The sequence below is a fragment of the Mobula birostris genome, chromosome 3, assembly GCF_030028105.1.
Source record: "Mobula birostris isolate sMobBir1 chromosome 3, sMobBir1.hap1, whole genome shotgun sequence".
Lineage (NCBI taxonomy): Eukaryota > Metazoa > Chordata > Chondrichthyes > Myliobatiformes > Myliobatidae > Mobula > Mobula birostris.
The window spans coordinates 67,226,743-67,249,027 of NC_092372.1; the positions used below are offsets into that span (position 1 = coordinate 67,226,743).

General features: G+C 37.5%; 1 protein-coding gene across 6 annotated transcripts in view; it reads right to left on the reverse strand.

Annotated features, from left to right (window-relative positions):
* The window catches only part of slc30a9 (solute carrier family 30 member 9), a 66,810-nt gene that overhangs the window by 15,150 nt on the left and 29,375 nt on the right, over positions 1 to 22,285 (reverse strand). For all 6 annotated transcript variants that reach the window (XM_072252793.1, XM_072252792.1, XM_072252795.1 and 3 more), the window contains exons 7-14: positions 18,679 to 18,761; positions 16,735 to 16,793; positions 13,586 to 13,653; positions 13,125 to 13,227; positions 12,001 to 12,056; positions 11,283 to 11,418; positions 10,175 to 10,214; positions 9,449 to 9,520 (exon numbers count right to left, since the gene is read on the reverse strand). In XM_072252793.1, the coding sequence (XP_072108894.1) occupies positions 9,449 to 9,520; positions 10,175 to 10,214; positions 11,283 to 11,418; positions 12,001 to 12,056; positions 13,125 to 13,227; positions 13,586 to 13,653; positions 16,735 to 16,793; positions 18,679 to 18,761 (617 nt within the window). The remainder of the gene's footprint in view (positions 1 to 9,448; positions 9,521 to 10,174; positions 10,215 to 11,282; positions 11,419 to 12,000; positions 12,057 to 13,124; positions 13,228 to 13,585; positions 13,654 to 16,734; positions 16,794 to 18,678; positions 18,762 to 22,285) is intronic.

A 22,285-nucleotide genomic window follows, 5' to 3' on the forward strand; every position in this document is an offset into this window, starting at 1 on the left:
CTTCTGTGGATGATCGAATTAAATGCCAAGCTGATATCGATAAACAGCTTCCTGGCATACGAAACACCACTTTCCAGGTGGGAAAGGACGGAATGGAATGCAGAAGCTATAGCATCATCAGTGGAGTGATTTGAACAATAAGCAAACTGGAAAGGGGCCAATGCAGTATGAAGACGGGATTTAATGTGATCCATAACCAGCCACTCAAAGCACTTTATTATTGCTGAAGTCATGTCATAGGGCATTAGTCATTGTGTCAGGTTACTGTTGCCATCTTGGGCATTGGGATGCTGGAGACCACCTTGAAGCCTGTGGGGACAGTGGGCTGTTCCAGAGGGTTGTTGAAGATGTCTACTAGAACCTCTTAATTATGGCTACACAGTCCCTCAGCACCTGACTAGGTATGTTATCAGGGATATTACTAATTTTGAAATAACGTATTTCTGAAGTTGCTAACTACAGAAAATGAATAAAAATTCAAAAATTAAAGCCGTGTACCCAAAAAAAATGACATTATAACAATAATTCATGAATTGAACATTTGTAATTTAAAGAAGTAAGGGTGCTTTATGTTGTCAGAGGCGTCTTTTTTGGATGTAGAAGTTAAACTGAGACTCTGCTTGGCTTCTTGGGTAGAATTAGAGGATTCTGTAATAACACATTTCAAATTTATACAAAGTTTCCCTGAATATCTGTACTTTCAAATACATCACCAAAATTACCAAATCATGGGAAATATTTCCAAATGTCCATTGCTAGCTATATATATATATATATATATATATATATATATACATACACACACACACACACACATATTATATATATACACACACATATACATACATACACACACACACACATATATATATATATATATATAATGAATGCAGTGGAATTCAAGTGAATTTATTGAAACTGGTTCTTTCTTCTCTCAGCACCTAGACTAAACAGCAATATAGTGCACTGTATTCAATCATTCATAAGCTCAAATATTTATGAAAAAGGAAAGCACTCAATGTTATACAACAAATATTTTGCATCACCTGAACAATGGGTTTTGGCCATTAATAACAGAATTAAAACAGATAATATGACTTCAATAAGCTTGCATCAAAATAACAAAGGCACTATTGTGCTTTGCTTCCTCCCTCTGTAGTTACTCCAATTATTTCTTTTAAATTATAATTGAAGCATGGCAAGCATTCTGCATATATAATTATTTGATCCAGATTAGTAAAAATAACTGGACCCAACAGTATTCTAGATTTGGGGATAATGAGATTCACCTTCAAAGATTACAAGTAACAATCCCTAAACATTAAAATACAGAACATGGTTAAGCACATTAATAAATCAGTTGTGCTCAAGCAATTGCTGTAAAATCTGACAATATGTATCCAAGTGGCACTCCTTTTCCAAGCAATTATCTATCTTGTAAAACTATTCAGACACAATTATTATAGAGAACAGTACGGCACGAGATCCAGCCATTCAACACATATTTATGTACTGACCACAATGCATTTTAAACTAATCCCGTCTGCCTGAATGTAGTTCATATCCATCAGATCCCTGCTTGTATATTTTCCTGTCTTGAACACTTATTCATTACGGAGGCCCATCTAATCCCGACACAATATTTTAACCTCTTAAAAAGAACTATCAAGGTGATATCATCACAAAATTACTGACAAGATAAATAAACTATTCAAGTCATTTTAGCACAGTGTAGAGAACAACCTCGACTTCCTACTTCATCACGGTTTTCAAATTTTTAATAATTTCAGTGCTTTCAACTCACTGCTTTACATGGAGGCCACTTTATAATCTGATAACTACTTCATTCTCTGACCGAGAGAATCACTTACGTATCACATGAAGTTATATAACTAATAGGTAAATACCTTAGGTGTGTTGCTCAAGGTTTCCAGAATCTGCAAAATCTCTTGTGTACTGACAGGCCACTTCCTTTAGTATCTGAACATCACAAAGACTCAAATGCCCTCTGGAACATCCTGCATTCTCGCCTAATGTTGGATTCAGGCAACTAATTACCAGTCAACAGTGCAAAATATTCATCCTGCACATCTGGGTGTCTGCATTGAAATTAGCAGAGCTCATCAAAACAACAGCCTAACACTTAAACATCACAGCCACAACAACCTTGCAATTGTGTGATTATTCAGTATGCCCTATCAATTGCTTCCAGTACCAAGAAACTGTGATTCTTTGCTTTTCCAAATGCTCCATTTCCTTAAAAAAAAGCTAAAAATATTTTTCCAACAATTGATGCCAGTCTTTGTTTCTCATACAATGTTACATTTATTGTTTTCCAATCTACTAAGAATTTTCTCTTAAGAACATAGAACAGTATAACATAGGAACATGCCCTTCAGCCCACAATGTTGTGCTGAACCAATTAAATTAGTAATCAAATGACTAACTAAGCTAATCTCTTCTGCCTACGCAATGTTCATACCCTTCCATTTTCCTCACATTTATATGTCTATCTAAACATCTCTTAAAAGAATCTAATGTTTCTGCCTCTACCATCACCCTAGGCAGCACATTCTATGGACCCACCACTCTAAAGAAAACTCACAATTTCTTAGAATTAACCCCTTTCACCTTAAGTGCATGCCCTCTGGTATTAGACATTTCAACCCTTGAAAACAGATATTGTCTGTCAATCTATCTTTACCTCACAATCTTATAAACCTCTATCAGATCTCCCCTCAGCCTCCACCACTCCAGAGGAAAAAAAACAAATTTGACCAACCTCTCATCATAGCACATGGCCTTTACTAATCCAGGCAGCATCCTTGTAATCTATTTCTGCGCCCTCTCCAAAGCTCATAACGGGGCTACCAGAATTGCGTGCAATACTCCTTATGCCGCATAACTACAGTTTTATAAAGCTAGTCATGTGCAATTCCTATGCTAAAATCTGTAGCCCCTGCTGGCTCTGTTTTTTGCATCACAGCTCTGTGTGAGAAACTGAGTAGTTTCTGATATAATGTCCTTTTTATTAATTTGTGCAGAGCTACAGTGTGGAACAGTCCTGGGCCAACAAGCCACACCACTCAGCAAGCCACCCATTTACAGGACCATAAGACCATATGATATTCGCCCATCAAGTCTGCTCTGCCATTTCATGATGGTTGATCCAATTTTCCTCAGCCCCAGTTTCCTGCCTTCTCCCCATATCCCTTCAGGTCCTGACCAATCAAGAAACTATCAACCTCTGTCTTAAATATACATAAAGATTTGGCCTCCACAGTTGCCTGTGACAAAAAAAATTCCACAGATTCACCACTGAAGAAATTCCTCCCCATCTCTGTTTATAAGGCACCCCTCTATTCTGAGGCCGCGTCCTCTGATCTTAGACTCTCATACAATAGTGCCCAAGAAGAATAATGTGAGCTGCTTTAAAGACTATCGCCCAGTAGCACTCACATCTACAGTGATGAAATGCTTTGAGACTGAACTAAACTGAACTCCTGCCTCAGCAAGGATCTGGACCATTGCAGTTTGCTCATCACCACAATAGATAAACGGCAGACGCAATCTTAATAGCTCTTCACATGGCCTTAGACCACTTGGACAACACAAACACCTATGTCAAGATGCTGTTTGACTACACCTCAGCACTTAACACCATCATTCCCACAATCCTGATTGAGAAGTTACAGAACCTGGGCCTCTGCACCTCCCTCTGCAATTGGATCCTCAACTTCCTAACCGGAAGACCACAGTCTGTGCGGATTGGTGATAACACCTCCTCCTCGCTGACGATCAACACTGGTGCATCTCAGGGGTGAGTGCTTAGCCCACTGCTCTACTCTTTATATACCCATGACTGTGTGGCTAGGCATAGCTCAAATACCATCTATAAATTTGTTGGTGATACAACTATTGTTGGTAGAATCTCAGATAGAGACAAGAGGGCATTCAGAAGCAAGATATACCAACTAGTGGAGTGGTGTCGCAGCAACAACCTTGAAATCAACGTTAGTAGGACGAAAGAGCTGATTGTGGACTTCAGGAAGGGTAAAACGAAGGAACACATACCAATCCTCATAGTGGGATCAGAAGTGGAATGAGTGAACAGTTTCAAGTTCAAAAAATCTAACCTGGTCCCAACATATCAAAACAGTTATAAAGAAGGCAAGACAGCGACTATACTTCATTAGGAGTGTGAAGAGATTTGGTATATCAACAAAAACATCTATAGGTTTACTGTGGAGAGCATTCTCACAGGCTTCATCACTGCCTGGTATGGGGGGGGGGGGGGGGAGCTACTGCACAGGACCGAAAAAAGCTGCAGAGGGTCATAAATTTAGTCGGCTCCATCTTGGGTACTAATCTACAAAGTACCTAGGACATCTTCAAGGAGCGGTGTCTCAGAAAGGCAGCATCCATTATTAAGGACTCCAGCACCCAAGGCATGCCCTTTTCTCACTGCTACCATCAGGTAGGAGGTACAGAAGCCTGAAGGCACACACTCAATAATTCAGAAACAGCTTCTTCTCCCCTGCCATCCGATTTCTAAATGGACATTGAACCCTTGAACACTACCTCACTTTTAAAATATATATTATTTGTTTTTGCATGATTTTTAATCTATTCAATATACATATACTGTAATTGATTTACTTATCTTTTTCCCTTCTATATTATGTATTGTATTGAACTGCTGCTGCTAAGTTAAATTTCATGACATGTCGGTGATAATAAACCTGATTCTGAAACATCCTCTCCACATCTACTTTAAAAAGGCTTTTCATCATTTGAAATGTTTCCATGACATAACCCCTCATTCTTCTGAATTTCAGTGAATATAGGCCCAAAACTATCAAACACTCTTATATGACAACCCATTCAATCCTGGAATCACTTTCATGAACCTCCTTTGAACCCTCGCCAGTTTTAGCACATCCGTTCGAAGATAAGGGGCCCAAACCTGTTCGCAATACTCTGAGGCCTTACCAAAGCTTTATAAAGTTTCAACATTACATCCTTACTTTTATATTCTAGTCCTCTTGAAATGAATACTAACATTGCATTTGCCTTCCTCACCACCGACTCAACCTGTTAATTAACCTTTAGGGAATCCTACACAAGGACTCGCAAGTCCCTTGGCACCTCAGCTTTTTGCATTTTCTCTTCATTTAGAAAATAGTCAACCCTCTCATTTCTTCTACCAAAGAGCATGACCATACTCTTCCTGACACTATTCCATCTGCCATCTTTGCCTGTTCTCCTAATCTAAGTCCTTCTGCAGCTTTTCTACTTCCTCAAAACTACCTCCCTCTCACCTATCTTCATATCATCTGCAAACTTTGCAATAAAGCTATCAATTCCATCATTGACATATGACATAAAAAGAATCGTTCCCAACAGACCCCAATTAGCCACTGATTTATCTATGCTAGAATCTTTTCTGTAATACCATGGGTTCGTAGCTTGTTAAGCAGCCCCACATGTGGCACCTTGTCAAAGGCCTCCTGAAAATCCAAGTACCTAACATCAGCCGATTCTCCTTTGTCTATCCTGCTTGTTACTTCTTCCAAGAATTCTAACAGATTTGTCAGGCACAATTTTCCCTTGAGGAAACCATGCTGACTACAGCCTATTTTATCATGTCCCTCCAAGTACCTCAGTACTCATCCTTCATAATCAACTGCAACATCTTCCCAACTGCCGGGGTCAGACTAACTGGCCTATAGTTTCCTTTCTTCTGTCTCTCTCCCTTCTTGAAGAGTGGAGTAACATTTATCCCTAGCCCAATCACAAGACAGTTCACAATGACCAATTAACCTACCAAGCAAAAAGTCTTTGCACTGTGGAAGGAATCCCGAATACCGGAATATCCAAAGGAAACCCCACAGGGAAGTGCTTTCAAGATTCTTACAGATGGCGCTGGAATTGAACTGTAAACTCCAATGCTTCGAGCTATAATTTTGTTGTGCTAACGTGGTGCCTTATAAACAACTTCCTGACTTTTGAACTCATTGCCTTGACTAATAACGGCAAGAGTGCCATATGCCTTCTGAACCACACTTATCAACCTGTGTATCCACTTTCAGGGGCCTTGGACTCCAATATCCTTCTGCTCATCAACACTGGTCAGGGCCTTGCCCAAAACAGTGTACTGCCTTTTAATATTTGACCTACCAAGGTGCAACACCACAGATTTGGCTGGGTTAAACTCCATCAGCCAATATCCCAGTCAGCTATTTCTCCGCCCATATCGGCAACTGATCTATATACTACTGCATTCTTTATTAGTCTTCTACTCCACCAATCTTCCTATCATCTGCAGACTCACTAACCCACCCATCTACATTTTCATTCAGGTCATCTATATACATCACAAACAGCAGAGGTCCCAGTACAGTCCCTGCAGAACACCACTAATCAGACCTCCAGCTTGAGTAAATCCCTTCGATCGCTACGCTGTTTTCTAGGGGCAAGCTTATTCTGAATCCAAACGGCCAATTCACCATGCACTTCAACCTTCTGGAAGACCCTCCCATCAGGGACCTGTCAAACACACTTCGCTAAAGTCCACGTGGACAACATACACAGCTCTAGGCTTCAGCAATCACCCTTGTCACCTTGTTAAAAAAAATTCCATCAAGTTAATAAGACATAATTTGCCCCATACAAAGCTATGCTGGCTCTCCCCAATTAGAGCATGGCTTTCCAAATGCTCATAAATCCTATCCTTAACAATTCTCTCCAGTAACTTCCCTACCACTGACGTGAGACTCACTGGTCTATAGTTTCCAGGATTATCCCTGGTTCCCTTCTTGACTGGTGAGTAGCTAACGTTGTTGCATTATTCCAGAAGAAAACCAGGGATAATCCTGTTTAATTCTAGCTTCCTAAACTTAACAGACTTTTCCTTTTTCTCGACAAAATTCATCACCTCTGTCGACGTCCAAGGTTCTCTTGTATCTCGACATCCTTATCCTTCCTTCTTACTGTAACATACCTGTCCTGTACAGTTTGTCTTTAAAACACCCTCCCACAATGTGTGTTCTTGCCTAAAATCAACTGTTCCCAATTTGTTCTCCCTTATTCCTGCCTAATGCTCTCGTAATTTGCCCTGCTTCAATGTAATACTTTCCTGCAAAATTCATACTTATCCTGATTTACACCTATCTTAAAATAGTGGTTTCTGCTTCTTAACGGCTCAGCTACTGAAAGGTCAGTCTCCTGGCCAGGCTCATCACCCCTCCTCTTGTTGGACTATCTACATACTGATTTTTAAAAAAACATCCTGGATGCATTTACCAAATTCTGTCTCATCCAAACATCTTGCACTCAGAAGGTCCCAGTTTACATCAGGGAAACTGAAGTTCCCCATGACAAAAACCCAATGGTTTTTATATCTTTCCTTAGTCTGCCTGCATATCTGTTCCTCAATATCCCAGTGGCTGTTGGGGGAGTGGAGGCGTCTGTAATACAATCCCACCAGTGTTTGCATCCTTCCTATTATTGAGTTCTACCCATATAGACCCAGTTTACGAGTGCTCCATTTTGTCCCCTGAGTACAGCTGTGATATTATCCCTGATAAGTCATGCAACTCCCCCACCTCTTACCTTTTGCACCATTTTTTCTAAAATATTGATATTCTAGGACATTAAACACCCCTTTCCATCCCTTGCTCTGTAATGGCATTTTAGTTCCATGTACTGATCCATGCTCTAAGTTCATCACCTTCACCCATAAAGCACCTCGCATTAAAAAAACACACACTTTAAACCGTCTGTCCCATCATATTTATTACTTTACCCCTGCCTGTTTTTACCGGTTCTGTTACCTATCTTCCTCTCCGTCCATCCAGTTTCTGGCCTACTACCATTCCCCTGCTGAACCAGTTTAAACCCTAGTGAACTCATAGATGGCAACAAATGTATGCACCCTACACAGCCAATTATTTTAAAACTTGCAGACCAGGTATAGAGAAATTGCTTATCAAGCACTTTGCCTTAAACTCTATAAATTTTCAGTTGCTTTTTTCTTTTTTTAAAACACCTCTGCTATTTCTGTATATCCCAATAATAACAGCTGCCTCAGCTAAGGGACCTTTTTTATTTTTACTGTTCTTTTCTTCAAAACATAGAACATCTCAAACCTTTTCATAAATGTTTCATACTACCTTGCAGCCAAATACAATTTCCTTCTACTTGATCAATTATTTGCTAATTTCTAAAATTCCTCTAATTCTCAGGCAGCCTTACAATTTTATAATCAAGAAGCTCTTATATAGGTACATGAAAGTGCAGAAAATAGAAGGATAGGGATATTGTGTAGCACATTTGATTACAAATTTAATTAGTTTAGCATAACATTGCGAACCAAAAGACCTATTCCTATATGGTACTGTTCTAATCCTTTATCTTCAAATCTGGTACCTCAAGTTTTTTTAGTCAGCCACAAATTGATGCAGCTTTTTCCCCTTAATGAAATGTATACTTTTCCCTTGTATACATTTCATTAAAAAAAGACTTCTTGTTGAGAATTTGAAATAAGTCTTTTAAACTTTTTATGAATGTCTGATATTTTATTTCATCAATGTTTATTCTGAATACTGGTGCTCCGCAGGGTGGCGTTCTCAGTCCAATGCTCTACTCCCTGTGCACTCATGACTGCAAGGCCAGATTCTGCTCTAACTCGGCCTACAAGTATGCAGATGATACCACCATTGTATGCCTCATCTCAAATAATAATGATTAGTTAGAGTACAAGTAGATAGAGAGCTTAATAACATGGTGTCATGACAACAATCTTTTCCTCAGTGTCAGCAAAACAAAAGAGCTGGTCATTGATTTCAAGAAGGGTTCCCATGCACACGCTGCTGTCTACATCAACAGTTTGAGGTTGAGAACTTCAAGTAGTGAATATCACCAGTGTCCTGGTCTAACCACATAGATGCCATAGCCAGGACAGTTCAATGCCTCTACTTCCGCAGGAGACTAAAGAATCTGGCATATCCTCGTCAATCCTATCAATTTTTATTGATGCATCATATCTGGATGCATAACAGCTTGGTAAGAAAACTACTCTATGCTCTCAAATTAATTTGTCTCAACATTTGGTACCTAGCAATGAACTGATGGGCCGTGTATCCAACATGAAAACCTGCAGATGCCGGAAATCCAAGCAACACACAAACACAGAATGCTGGACAACCTCAGCAGGCCAGGCAGCATCTATAGAAAAGAATAAACAGTCGACGTTTCAGCCCAATACCCTTCATCAAGACTGTTGAAGGGTCTCAGCCCGAAATGTCAACAGTTTTTCCCCTACATCCATGATAAATGCTAATGCAGGGTTGTGCTATCTTTGTCTGCTTATGCACACATTCTCAACTGGTAGGACAACTGGATTCAAATACAGTGTACTGGAATGTTAAATATAGAACTGACATACCATATTGATAAAATGTTATTCCTTTAGCTCGAGCACTCTTTCGGAGTTCATTTATTGCTACCAAAAGTGTTGCTATATAAAAAAATACAATGAATAAATTTGTCACAAGCAAAATAATATTACTTTCGAAACATACAAGCTTATGGCAACAATACTAGCTCCCAACAGCTAAATTAAAAGATTAGCCAAATATCAAATAAGTTTTAAAGAAACAGACCGCCTAATATGGAATGAAATGTGAACTATATTGAATAATTGCTATAAAGCAAATCAGGGAAACAGTATGATTGTGAGCATTGTTGAATAAGAATTAAGCTGGGTATTTAAAGGCCATAAGCTACAGCAAAACATGTATGACCAGAAATGAGATTCTGTGCAATTTTTAAAATTCTTAAATTGCTTTACTTTTTAAATAGCAATTAAAATTTTTACTTGAGCAGAGAAGTCATGTGTTAAATTATAAAATAGTTCTACCAAATTATAATAAGTTAGAAACCAGATCACATTATAGAACATGATTAAATAACAAACAGAAGGATAATCAAGCAGAATTAGAATAAAACACAAGAAATAAATGAAAACAAAAATAGTATGCAGGCCAAATCATTTAGTGAAAAAGGTGGATGAAAACTAAAAGAAGATCAAATAAGATTTATCTTATTAATTTCATAATTAAAATACTTAGGTAGACAAAATTATAACTTCTTAAATTTTCATATATCATACCTCCTTCTGACACTAATGAGCCAGCCAGAATAAAATAGGCCTGAATATAAATGGAACATTAAAGAAAATGTTTATTACTGCATTAAAGCATAACTAAAAATTCAAAAACACTGTTTTATTAGTTAATATTCTATATGCAAAATCACATTTTAACAAAACTCAACAGCCAGAAAATAATCCATACAAATAATACTACAGCTTGGTGAACACGTTTCAGCTAGAATATAGAAAGGAGTGGTTAAATTATTTCAACTTTGATCTACATTGAAGCTCTATTAGAAAGTTCCATTTTTATCAGGTTGTATTTACTTCAAAGAGACCCAAAATATATATAGCGTTTTAGTATTGATGTATTAGTATTTTTTTAAAAATGATAATAAGGATCATTATTATGATTGCTCATTTTCTAAGAAAATCACTAAGGGTACTTGAAATTTGCTATTTTGTGGAAGAACACACAAGCGAGCACATCTGTTTCCAGGCACCCTAATACCTTACACTTTGCTAATCAAAGATCGGGGATAACGCTCAAAATAACCATGTGTTCTTTCCTATACCATGGAAACAGAAACTGCTTTGGTGACAAATAATCTTGTGCTAATAAGAATTCAACCCTTTCGTATTAAGCAGAACAATACTTGGATCCTGAAGACCTATTGTCTGGAAATGGCGTTAAGGCTGGAGGGGGCATCTAAAATCATATGTTAGTTACCAGTTTGTGGTTTAAACAACAATTACTAATTACTTCTTTCATAGGCACAAAAGCAGACTGTAGTTTCAAATTAAAGCTGAAATGCCAGTAAGGACCATTCCGAGTGGGAAAATATTTCAAGGGCAATGTAACATACCAACTAAAATTGTAGTTAACAAAATATACTCAGGATCATACTGCATTTCAGACAATATATTTAGATTATGTAAAATAAAGGGTTTGGTGTACAATTTGTTATGCTTAGATTGAGCCCCTGCAATAGGAAAAGCATTGTATTTTCCTGCAGAACCTTTTTTTTAAACCAAGTTCAAAGTAAATATATTATCAAAGTACATGTATGTCACCATATACAACCCTGAGATTCACTTCCAAAGCATTTGTTAATGCAGAACTTACCCACATTAAGGATTCTATATGATGGGGGTGTAAAAGTCCACTAACTCCATGGTACATGGAAAGTCCTGCACCCATCATAAAAATTCCTACGCCACTAATGAGAGATGCAATGGAGCGCATATTTGTAAATCCATACCTTGATTTAAACAAAATCAGAATACAAAGACAATTAAACAAACTACATCAGTTTGGTTGATGGAAAGATTATGTTTTACTTTGCATGCAGCATTAAAATTAATCAATGGTCGGGCCAGCTGGTGGCTCCACGACATCCGCGCTGGACCTGGAAGCGGAGGTTCCCGGGATTGAAACTAGTCGGATCCGCCCCGAGTACGCTTTCCACCCATGCTGGGTTGAGTGTCGAGAACGCAACTCGACCTCGTAAAATAAAGGGAAAATACTGCGAAAATGTCTGTGTGAGGAGTGGCGCGCCACAGTCTCTCTCTCGCTCCACGCTTTGTAAAAGCCATGAAAAAGACATAATCACAGACGCATGCACGGACACGCACAGACTCGCATGCACGCAGGCACACACCAAAAAAAATTAATCAATGGTCATCACAAACATTTTAAATAGTAGAAACTAACACACTTCTGAATCTGCATTAGCAGAATAGCTGTTATAAATAATGGCTCTTTGTCCACCATCTTCCTGATGTGAGAGACAGATGCCAGACAGAGATATTTCTGATTATAAAGAAAATTAAGTTTTTCTTACGGATGGCCAGCATCTGGAGTCCTAGCAGATTGAACGACACCCACTGCTAGTAATGCCTATGAAAAATATATCTTTGTATCAATTTTATGGCAAAATTGTTAGAATTAGTCATTAATAGAACATTGCAAATAAATCAGTTCTAGTTAACCAAAAAGGTTAAACTTTGATGCCAGTGTCAAATGACCAACACATGCCATTCACTGCAGTTGCTGTAATGATGATTTGGGTTTTCAAGTATTTGTACTATTCACTGGCTGAATGTTTAAGTTGAGCAGAACTGTTTCAGTGCACCAAAAGGTTTTGATCCACACCTTGAAGAAGGTGGATGATGCTAATGCACATGACAATAGCACACCCACTGCCAAATGTCATTTTAACAAATGAAATTCGAGGATTAAGCATAAAATGACTAAAGTACATGGAATTAATCAAGTTAGGCTTAAAAACAAAAAAGGGGGAAAAATGATTAGATTGAGGGAAATGACAAGACAAAGGAAATGTAAAAACTTTCTTTTGACTTCAATATTCCAACAATTTCTTACACAGAAATTAGACTGAACGCAATAAATGCTCTTTTTGGGTTGATTTGTTGAAATTAGTAAGCAATTAACACACAAATCAAGTGAAATTAACAAGATACATGTAAAAGAAACAGAAGAGCACCAGCTTTTGAAGATTCACTACTTTCCCAACTATTCCCTTAACTCGCTGAACATTCTAGGCTATGTAGCATGTGTCATGAATTGGTTGTTAGTTCAGTAAAGCCTGGCTATTATAATTAACTGCACCAATTATTAAAAATTTTATTTTTAAAAAATTTAATGTTTTTAATTATTGATAAATTAACTGCTATATACAACTTTGATGCATAGCCATAAATCAACAGTAATTTACATTTGGGAAAGTTTTAACATTCTGAGGCTTTTCAATTTCCAACTGATAATAACTGAACAAACACTTTGAATGCCCTAATTTAAATCACATTTGGAGGTCAGCATGACATAGAATAAACTATTCAATACTGTGGCTACGTAACTTAGAGAGAAAGTCCAAAATTCTAAAAGCATGTGTGGTAATTGAGGACATTCAGTTATTCCCACAGAACAAACTGAGACCTTCCCTACCTGGTTACAGGTGTCAGCCAGTGAGTGTATAGCTTCTGAGAACATTGATGCAGACCCTGTATAAACCCAGGCAAGTAGTTTGAAGATAAAATTCAGTCCATTGCTAGAGATGGAGTTAACAAAAACAACATATTTACAGATAGCACAGAAATTTTTGAATTCAGGACCAACAATAAAACAATGTTTAATGTTGCTTTACGTTCAACTAAAATAACGTGAAACCAACACTTAATTACAAAATCTCCCATATAACTTAATCACAACCATACATTAGATTGTCAAACTGAGTGTGTGATACCCTGTAGAGCTATGTAAATAAATAGACATGCATGAAATTTTGCAAAAAATACATTTTAACCATTATTGTGTTTACCATTATCTTGTTCTTAATTTGTTTTTCTAAATCCAATTCCATTACTAAAACAAAATGAAGAAACAATAAATACAAATCAATAACTTACATACAGATAGCAACCAATACAACCTTTCCTGGTCCTTGTAAAAATGGTGTTGATTTAGTTGACCTAGGCTGAAAAGAGAAAAAAAACAAAATCAAAATCTTTAACACTAGATGACTGGACTACAATCAGAAATATTTTCTTGCCTAAAGGAAAGTACAACAAAAATCTTCAGGGATCTGTTCTGGGACCCCTCCTCTTTGTGATTTTTATAAATGACCTGGATAAAGAAGTAGAAGAGTGGGCAAGTAAGTTTGCTGATGACACAAAAGTCGGGGGTGTTGTGGATAGTCTGGAGAGTTGTCAGAGGTTACACCAGAACATTGATAGGTATGTTCTAAAAAGTCACTCCATTGATTTTTTGATGATGGAATTGACTTATGAGGAGAGGCCAAGCAGACCCAGGCCCACATTCTTAAGAACTGAGGAGAATGAGTATGTTTCTTTGAAAAATACAACTTAAGTTTCTCAAGGCAGATGCTTTTCTTATTGAAGTCCAGAATATGACAGTTACAGCCTCAGAAAAATGAAAACTGTTTTAGATATAGGGAAGAAGCTAATAGGATAGGAAACCAAAAGGTTGAATTTTAGAGAGATTTCTAAGAGGCCACCAATGAGAATAATCAAGAGGGTGGAAGAACACATGTTGGAACAACAGAAAGTTTAGATATACAGAAGAGCCAATTCATGCAAGAATTCAAAAACAGCTAAGAATTGCTATTTGTATGCAAGCTTACATAGGTAGGCACACAGATAAAAGATAAAGAGGGCTTTCTTGCATATTTGGGCATAGCAGAATTTTTGAGAAATGTTAATGCACATTGTGGAAGAAGAGAGACTAACTAGGCAAACACTGGAATAGTTAAAATTGGTAAAGCAAATCTTTTATAGCAGCTGAGACTGAGATATATGGATACAGGAATCCAAAGTCAATAAATGGGAGTAGATGAAAATATAGAGTGGATGATCAGTTTTGGATCAAATAGGACAGAGTACTTGGTCAGAATCAACTGATGGCCAGACAGCAAATCAAATCGGTTAATCAGGAACAGGCCTTGAAGTAAAGGCCAGAAAAAAGAGGCCCTGTTCTCCACAACGTTTAATGAGAGGAAGTATGTCAACATTAGAGATGAATGGACATTTGCAATAGTTAGGACCAAACTCTGATTGCTTGGGCTACTGGAGTTAAAAAAAAATCCAATACATTTCAGTATGATTCAAACAACTACAGTAGCAAAAAGATGGATAAACTTTGGATGATCTAACTAGATCTAGGAACAAATTCAAGTGTTCTGACGACACCACTGTCATTGGCTAAATAAAAGGTGGTGACGAATCAGCATATAGGAGTGAGACTGAAAATCTGGCTGAGTGATGTCACAACAACAACCTCTCACTCAATATCAGCAAGACCAAGGAGCTGATCACTGACCTCAAGGATAAAACCCGAGATCCATGAGCCAGTCTTCATCAGGTGGAGGGGGTTGGAGGAACAACACCTTATACTCCATTAGGGTAGCCTCCAACCTGATGGCATGAACATCGACTTCTCAAACTTCCAGTAATGCCTTCCACCCCCACCTCACCATTTCCCATCCCCTTGTCCCTCTCTCATGTTATCTCATTGCCCACCCATTGCCTCCCTCTGGTTCTCCTCCCCCCCCTCACCTTTTTTCTTCCTTCCATGGCCTTCTGACTCGTTTACCAATCAAGTTCCTAGCTCTTCGCTTCATCCCTCCCCCTCCAAGTTTCACCTATTGCCTGGTGTTTCTCTCTCCCCTCCCTCCCACCTTTCAAATCTACTCCTCTGCTTTTTTTCTCCAGTCCTGCTGAAGGGTTTCGGCCCGAAACATTGACTGTACTTTTTCCCATAAATGCTGCCCGGCCTGCTGAGTTCCTCCAGCATTGTGTATATTGCTTGGATTTCCAGCTTCCGCAGATTTTCTCTTGTTTGTGACAGGAAAGCAGCATCCATCATCAAGGTCCCTCATCACCCAAGCTATGCTCTCTTCTTAATGTTGCCACCAGGAAGGTGGTACAAGAGCCTCAGGACCCACACCATTAGGTTCAGGTACAGTTATTACTCTCAATCACCAGGCTCTTGAACCAGAGGAAATAACTAAACTCACCCCATCAACTGAACTCTTTCCTCAACCAATGGAGTTACTTTTAAGGACTGTTCATCTCTTGTTCTTGATATTCATTGCTTTTTTTTCCCCTCTCTCTTTCACATTTGCACAGTTTGCTGCGCTTTGTACATTGGTTGTCTGTCTGTCCTGTTGGGCACGGTCTTTCACTGATTCTATTGTGGTTTTTGGATTTACTGCTTATGCCCACAAGAAAACAAATCTCAGGATTGTATAAGGTGACATACATGTACTTTGATAATAAATTGACTTTGTAAATGACTAAAACAGCTGTTTAAGATAAATGTTTATTGTCTGCATCCCTTGAACAATGGATGAGATCCTCTTCAGAGAACATAACATGAAAGAAAGAGATTAAGGAAGTCATAGGGGGAAAAAGGCACCAACGGCAAAGACAGAGGTGAGAATCTGACTAAACAGATTGCCAACTGTAGAAGTATTATGCTGACTTGGGGAACAAAGCTAGATCTAAATGCCTTCAAAATTTTTGTAGAGAACTTTAAGGGGAGCAGAACTGGAAGTAAAATGTACTTTGAGAGGTTTTATTTAAATAGCTTGTGTATATTGGACAAAAAAATTGGTGCAAGGACAAATGATTCCTCTAATTTTACTTTTTATCTTATGACTATGCTTGCTCAAACAAAGTTATACTGGTCTACCTTTTCATATCTCTGCCATTCATGAATTCATCTACATGGAGAAACAGCTCTCACAACTCAAGGTATAATTTACACAATAACCAGTATATATTTTTATATACCTTAAATAATTCTGTGCAAAAACTGCAAAGTATTTTAAATAAAGTAAATACTATTAACAGTTTTACATATACTAACCAACTTACATATAGATTTTGACAAAGCAATGAACCTCAAATTGGCTAAAATACCAAAAGTAAGCGCAAGTGTTTGTGCTTAAGTAATTTGTTTTTTAAACTGCTACACTAACTGGATGAGAAGCTGGCTAAACTTTAAAAATGCACATTATTCAATCATATGGTCTCACCATAGTGGTACCCAAAAAGTCCTTGTATTCCTTCATTAACCTCTGGTTCCTGAAAAGATCTACAAAAGTGAAAACAATTGTCAAATTAATTTCAGCTTGTAATAGAAAATATAAAATATATTTTCTTTGTAATAGAAAATATATTTAATGAATTAACCTCAAATGGTCTCCTGTGCAACTGAATAGGATTTGTAATGTAGAGCCAGGGACAGATTACACTAATAAGGTTAATAATTATGATTAAATGGGACACGAAACTTAAGCAAATCACATCTCTGGGAAGGGTTCCACAGAGGACAGGAACTGAAGGCAAGGAAGAATGTTTGAGTCACCATGATAATCAATCAATAGACCCAAAGCTAGATACACTAGAGAATGCAGTTACTGAAATCTGGAACAAAAAAAAACTGCTAGAGAAACAGCATATCAGGCAGCATCTATAGAGAGAAATTAATAGTCGATGACTCATGTCTCAAACCCACCATAAGGCTGGGTCTTTTCATATTTCTTTATAATATGCAACACGATGATTTAGATCAAAGCTTTGAAGCTCTCAAAGTAATCATCGCAATCTCATTTCACACTGATTTCCCTGCAAATTATTCTTGCATTATTGACACCTCACTGATTCTTCAAACCACCAACTACACTAGAGGCAATTAAATTAACAAACAGCACTATCTTTGTGATATGAATGGAAACAGAAGCATCTGCAAAACTGGAGTATTGTAAGCAGTTATGGGCCCCTTATCAAAGAAAGGATGTGCTGGCATTGGAGTGGGACCAGAGTTCATGAGAATGAACACAGAAATAAAGAGGTTAGCGTATGAGGAGCATTTGATGGCTCTGGGTCTGTATTTGCTAGAATTTAGAAGTACGAGGGAGGATCTCACTGAAACCTATTGAATATTGAAAGATCTGAATAGTGAATGTGGACAGCATGTTTCTTGCAGTGGGGGACATCTAAACAGAAGACATAGCCTCAATAGGAGGTCCATTTAAAACAGAGAGGAGGAGGAATTTATTTAGCCTGAGGGTGGAGAATCTGTGGAATTATTTGGGTATATTTAAAACAGAGGTTAATAGGTTCTTATTTAGTAAGGGAATCAAAGGTTATGGTGAGAAGACAGGAGAATGAGGTTAAGTGGGATTTTTAAAAAAATCTGCCATGATGAAATGGCGGAGCAGACTTAATGGGTTAAAAGGGTTAATTCTGCTCATATGTCTTAGTGTCTTAAGATCACTGGAAGAAAGTGCAAATTCAACACCGATAACTCCAGAAGTCAAAATTAAACCCAGGTCACTAGAGCTGTGTAACAGCTGCACTACTTGCAACACCACTGTATTGTCCTAGATTAGAGGTGAACACCTGTGGCCTACACAAAGCAGCTAGTTGGAGAATTGTTGTAATATATTGTAATTGAAGATCCAGAACTACTGATGTGCTGGAAACTCTATATACTGTACTTGAGAAGCTCGTTGGGGTAACTGAGACTGCCCATGAACAAGCATGAATAAAATTTTGTGTAAACTCTACAACTCATGAAGACTATGTAACACGAAACATATTTGATTTGAAGATCAAATCTTCTTAGAAGTACAAACAGATGTTATTTGCGAATTAAATTGATGTTTTTCCACTTCATGTACAGCAGTGAAACAAATATTATTATTACAGATGTACAGGATTCAGGACTGTGTAAATACACTTTACATTTCAGGAGGCAGCCTTTGGAACTGTTGAGTTAAATCACCACCCTTCAACATTTAGACTTGCACAATGGGAAAGAAAACTGAAACTGATTACAATTTGAGAAAGGGCAATGGGAATGAGTGGACAATCAGTCTTTGGGGTAATAAACACACATTTTCAGGGTTTTGCCCCCTCAATTCTCCAAAAGTTAATGATATGGAATATACCTGAAATATTTTACACACACTTACTTTCTCTGTATGCAATTTCTTCTTCTTTACGTTGCTTCTTTGCCCTTGCAAGAGCTTCTAGACTTCCGTGCACCTCAAGCGCCCTTAAAGAAATATTGAGCAATTATCAGAGATGCTACTACATCTATAATTAATAAATTTCATATTACTTATGGAGGCATGCAATTCATAAATGTATTAATGAAATACTTAAATCAACCAGCAGAATTCTTTTGCCAGTACGTTTAATTATTTATCAGTGTTGACATGTTTTCTTCAAACAACATTCTCACTAGAAATAATTGTATGCTTATCATCGTTCATCATTATGTGCTGTATTGTATGACACAATTGACAATCGTCTGATAACCATAATTGTTCTTGGCAAATTTTTCTGCAGAAGTGATTTGCCATTGCCATCTTCTGGGCAGTGTCTTTACAAAACAGGTGACCCCAACCACTATCCATACTCTTCAGAGATTGTCTGCCTGGCATCAGTGATTACAAAACCAGGACTTGTGATATGCACCAACAGCTCATACCACAATCCACCACCTGCTGCCATGACCTCAAAGGCTGTACAAGATGCTCCTTCCCTCCACTAGCCTGCAGGTCACCCTTGGGCAAGGGGGGGACTAAGCAAGTGCCACACCTTGCCGAAGGGGGATCTGCAGGCTAGCAGAGGGAAGGAGCGCCTTATACTGCCTTTGGTATAGACACATCTCTATCCCGCCACCCAAATGAGAATGTTAGTCAGGTTTGGAAAACTTTTCTTCCATTTATTTACAAGTATAGAGAGCAGTCTTCCGAATAATACAAATGTAAATACTGCTGTTGGCAAAAATTAAAGAATGAAGCATCTGCTGATATGAATAGAGAGGTATGCAACTCTGAAGAGAATGGTAAAAGTCATATTTTTGGTAAGAAAACAGAGCGCTCTCAGACACCATATAGATACATTTGCAGCAATATAAATGCATTCAAGCAGAAGATAAATTACTAACTCTAATTAAAAATTACTCATTGTTTTGCCATAATCATTTTTGTCAAATTATGAAAATGCACAAATTAATTGACGTACTGCAGCTTATGTTCAATAAAAATGTGCATTTATATTGGTCTATAGTCACAACATTCCCTGTGTTTCATAGCCAAAATACTCACACAGCAAAGTCAATAAAGTAATATAAAACATGTCAGTCCATTTATGTGTATATGTACTTCTACTAATAGTACAATAATGAAATAATCTGTCCTAGTTGTGTAATTAATATTTCAATAACATTTGAGTAATATTGTAAGTATATTGTCTGATTAAGCATTTGTTGCTTCAACAATTTATTACAGGTTATATGCAAAAGTGAATGGCATATGTCAATATGCCACCATGTCAAATTTGCATGCCTCTCTAAAGAAGAACTATGTAGACATGTTATCCCATTCTCCCAAGTTTTTCTATCTATCATTTATGGAGTTACAAAACATAACAGTGGTGACAAGGTAATTTTAAAATGAACCCAAAACAACTACCTACCTGCTAAAGCACAGCAGGACATTCAAGTTACAAAAAAGACAGAAAACATACGGAATTCACGGGTTCATAAACAATGAGTTAGTTGGTTCCTTATGTGCCGTGCTATATGACGTGGACGATCATGGCCTTTCCAAGATCATGACTGCTCTTGCCAAATTTTCTACAGAAATGGTTTGCCATTGCCTTCTTCTAGGCAAGTGTCTTCCAGGTCACTATAATACTCTTCAGTGACTGTCTGCCTGGCATCAGTGGTCACATAACCAGGACTTGTGATATACACCATCTGCTCATACAACCATCCACCACTTACTCCCATGGTTTCACGGAACCCTCATTGGGGAGCAAAGTAAGTGCTACACTTTGCCCCAACTTTGGTTGAGACGCATCTCCACCCCGCCACCCATAAAACAGCAAGTATTGTGATAATAATCAAATTTTTAAAAAGCAGAAATAGCTGGCTACACTGGAAAGACAGACGTGCTCGATTGAACAACAGATAACTGGGTGATGTATACTGAACAAATACAGCAATATTTTAAAGCAAATGGAATAGACGATGAGAAACGAGTTCCGGTTTCGCTGAGTGCTATTGGTGGAAAAGCTTACAGTTTGCTTAGAAATTTGACTGCTACAACCAAACCAGCTGAAATTAACTTTGCTGATATCATGAACATAATGCAGGAAGATTTAGAACAAAACCCATTGTTGATTGAAGAACACTTCAGATTTGATAAGCAAAATCAAAAGGCTGGGGAGTCCCTTTCAGCTTACTGAAGAAATTGCCTGAGCATTGCTAATTCAGTAACGGGCTCAATGATGCACTGTGAGGTCATTTAGTTTTTGCAATGTTAGAAAACATTCAAAAAGGGCTCCTAACTGAAGCACAATTCACTTTTAAAAGTAGTTTAAAATTGCTGTATCAATGGAAACAGCAGCTGGAGGTGCAATTGAGTAGCAATCAGGAATGAAAGTGAGTATGAATAAAACTGCAATGTCTAAACCAATCTTTCTCAACCTTTTTGTCCTGGAGGAACCCTTGAAATAATTTTCAGGTCTCAAGGAACCGGTGAGTAAAAATTATTATATCTACTGCTCACAGTACATTAGTGTGATCAGTAAGTTTATAGATATAAGAATGCCAAAATAACTGTCAATGCTCGAGTGGAGAAAGAAATTTCAGCCAACCTTTCTTGAAAAGCAGCTAGATAAGTTTAGCTTACCTTTCTTGATATTAATCCTTTAAATTTTAAGAGCTCATAAGGCAAACATAATAAATCTGTTACGTAACTGGCTTCAACCAAAATGGGATTTTAATTTTTCTAAAGGTAGGCTCGGTAGATTTAATTTAAATAAAGGCTGTAAATCAATTTTAATTAATGCTAATTAATTAATTTAAAATTTAATTAATTTTTACAACATGAAAATTTATTGACAATGTTGAATAGTAAAGTTACTAAAAACTTTAGTTTTAAACTTTAAAAAGCAACACCGTTGCCAACACAGTTCCTCCAAGACAAACCTTTTGTTTCCAGATATGAAGACAAAATGTTAAATATATCTTGGCCTTTGCTTGTTTCGGGCCAACATAAAAAGTTTTCTTGAATTTCACCAACATTTACAAATGCTACGTGACATTTATCGATGAAATCTGTTGACTCCTCAACCTGGATACAGAAGATGTTGTTTTTCAGTTTATCACACAAAACCTCTTCACCATCATGTGACTGTTATCAATACATTGACTTATCATACTGCTTGACACTGAAAACTTTTCAATTTGTATCTTGTCCTAGCATTTTACCCACTATAATTTTACTTGCTGGCATTAGATTCTCACCAATTGTGTTACTTTCTCTTTTCTAGGAAATTAAGTTCCACTATGAAATAACTTGCTTCCTGAACCCTTTTACTGACTATGATTTAACAAAAGCTTTACTCTGTTTTAAAATTCCAACAGCTGTTTAAAATAATCAGCACTTTTACATGTCATAAGGCTGTGATTTGTAATTAAATGTCTTTTCAATTTAATTAGCGCCACTGCTGCATTTGTAAGTTGTTTGCCACAGACGAGGCACAATGGAATAGGACAACTTA